Source organism: Miscanthus floridulus, chromosome 9, assembly GCF_019320115.1.
Source record: "Miscanthus floridulus cultivar M001 chromosome 9, ASM1932011v1, whole genome shotgun sequence".
Classification (NCBI taxonomy): Eukaryota; Viridiplantae; Streptophyta; class Magnoliopsida; order Poales; family Poaceae; genus Miscanthus; species Miscanthus floridulus.
Window position 1 is genome coordinate 92,780,874 of NC_089588.1, and position 2,394 is coordinate 92,783,267.

The 2,394-nt window shown below is 61.5% G+C and overlaps 1 protein-coding gene across 1 annotated transcript; it reads left to right on the forward strand.

Annotated features, from left to right (window-relative positions):
* Positions 1-451: 451 nt before the first annotated feature.
* LOC136482392 (probable glycosyltransferase 6) lies at positions 452-2,031 on the forward strand. The gene has a single exon (XM_066479604.1). It carries the CDS (start codon positions 526-528, stop codon positions 1,852-1,854), a length of 1,329 nt encoding a protein of 442 aa, XP_066335701.1. The 5' UTR covers positions 452-525; the 3' UTR covers positions 1,855-2,031.
* The last annotated feature ends 363 nt before the right edge of the window (positions 2,032-2,394 follow it).

Below are 2,394 nucleotides of genomic sequence, written 5' to 3' on the forward strand. Positions count from 1 at the left end.
GTACAGAGGAAACTACGGCCGTGGTTGTTTCGGCTTATAACATACTCAGATTATAATCACTGTACTGCATGGATTTCTTCTATTCTTGATTTTACTAAGGCGGAAGCAAAAATAACTGAAACTTTTGGGTTGATCGAAATCGATCATAAGCGGAAATAAACAAACAGACTCTGCACCCATTAGTGTTAAAAAGTGGTACCACCGGTCAAGCAAATACAAGATACTATGCACGATGCGTTCTCAAATTTTTAAAGTGCGCTCTAAACGCCGCCGACACTGCCATCCGGTCTTCCCCATCTCGAAAAATAAAAGAATGTGGCGAAACCAACGGTTTCTCCGATCCCTAGCCGCGTCGCGCGCCGAGACCGACGGCAACGCCGAGCACCTCACGTGACTTGATCGACCACCGCCCACCGGGGTTGCATGCATCGCAGTCAGCGCCCCCGCGCTTTCTCCGCGCGCACCCCTCGATCTCCTCACTCGTGAATCCCGGTCCACACTCACACGCCACACTCCTCTAGTCCCATGGCCGCGTCGGACGCCGCCGCTTCGGCGGCGAGCAAGAAGGGCGCGGCGCCAACGAGGCCAAGCCGCGCGCGCGATGCCGTCGTCTTCGCGACCGGCGTGGCCGCTGCCGTGCTGGCGTTCCTGGGGCCGGCGTCCATCCTCGTGCCCGACCGCGCCGGCCTCGTGGCCTTCCCCGTCCCCGGCCCGGCGGACGGGCCTCGCACGTTCTACGACGACTCGGATCTCTCGTACGCCCTCGGCCGGCGCGTCACCGACTGGGACGCCAAGCGCGCGCAGTGGCTGCGGTCGCGCGGGCTCCGAGGCCGGAACGGCGGCGGCCTGGAGCGCGTGGTGATGGTGACCGGGTCGCAGCCGGAGCCGTGCAAGGGCGCCGGCGGCGACCACCTGCTGCTGCGGTTCCTCAAGAACAAGGTGGACTACTGCCGGCTCCACGGGATCGAGTTGCTGTACAACAACGCGCTGCTGGAGCCGTCCATGGTGGCGTTCTGGGCCAAGATCCCCATCGTGCGCGCCGCCATGCTGGCGCACCCGGAGGCGGAGTGGGTGTGGTGGGTGGACGCCGACGCCGTGTTCACCGACATGGACTTCTCGCTCCCGCTCGCCAGGTACCGCCCCTACAACCTGGTGCTGTACGGCTGGCCCGAGGAGGTGTACGAGAAGCGGTCGTGGGTGGGGCTCAACGCCGGCGTGTTCCTCATCCGCAACTGCCAGTGGTCGCTCGACTTCATGGATGAGTGGGCGCGCATGGGTCCCGCCTCGCCGGAGTACGCCCGGTGGGGGAAGACGCTCAGGGACACGCTCAGCAAGAAGTCCGACGACCAGTCCGACGACCAGTCGGCGCTCGCGTACCTCCTCCTCACGAATCGGGAGCGATGGGGCAACAAGACCTACCTCAGCATCGACTACTACTTCCAGGGCTACTTCGCGGAGATCGTCGACAAGCTCGACGCCGTCGCGGCGCGGTACGTGGCGGCGGAGCGGAAGGGTGGCCCGGCCCTCCGGCGGAGGCACGCGGAGCGGGAGCACCTGAGGTATGCGGCGGCGCGGAACGCCGCCGTCAGGGCCGTCGTCCCAGGCCCCGACGGTGGCGGGCAGTCCGGGTGGCGCCGCCCGTTCGTCACGCACTTCACCGGGTGCAACCCATGCGGCGGCAAGCGGAACAAGATCTACACCAGGGAGATCTGCGAGGACGGGATGCGCCGCGCGCTAGGGTTCGCCGACGACCAGGTGCTCCGTGCGTACGGCTTCCGCCACGCCGCACCGCTCAAAGACAGCGTGCGCCCGCTGCCGTTCGACTACCCCGCCGCGCGCACCCGCAACCATTGACGGCGACCGCGGCGAGGTGCATGGAGCGCTGCGGATTTCTACGCGAAACTATGAAGGAACTGGGCCTTAGTTGTATCACATTTTCTACCTCTTTGGATCGTTGATAATTGATACTTAAAAAACCTTTTTAGTTCGATCGACGAAAGCTAAACAACGACGATACTACAATAGAGTGTGTTTTTATCAACGTCGCCCCAGCACCCGTTTTCCTGTCTGTTCCATTGGCACTTGATTTGAGCTCTCTTCGTTTTTCTCAGCATTGGAGTGACGAGCTGTGATGGCAGTGGGCCTAGGCAGGTGTAGCAGTAGTTGGCCATGGGCCGTGTACTTCTATTGGGCCGTGGTCGGTCCCCGTGCGTGAGTGTGTCCGCGCCTGGCGACAGTTATAAACGGCAACGAAGAACAGAACCCTGATTTCCCCCGTCTAATGAACTCTTCCCCTCGGGATTCAACCGAGTTCCTTCACTGTTCTTCCTAGATTCTTGCTACGTTTCCCTCCCAAACTCCATTCAGTTATCCAAGTTCGTTACATTTGGTATC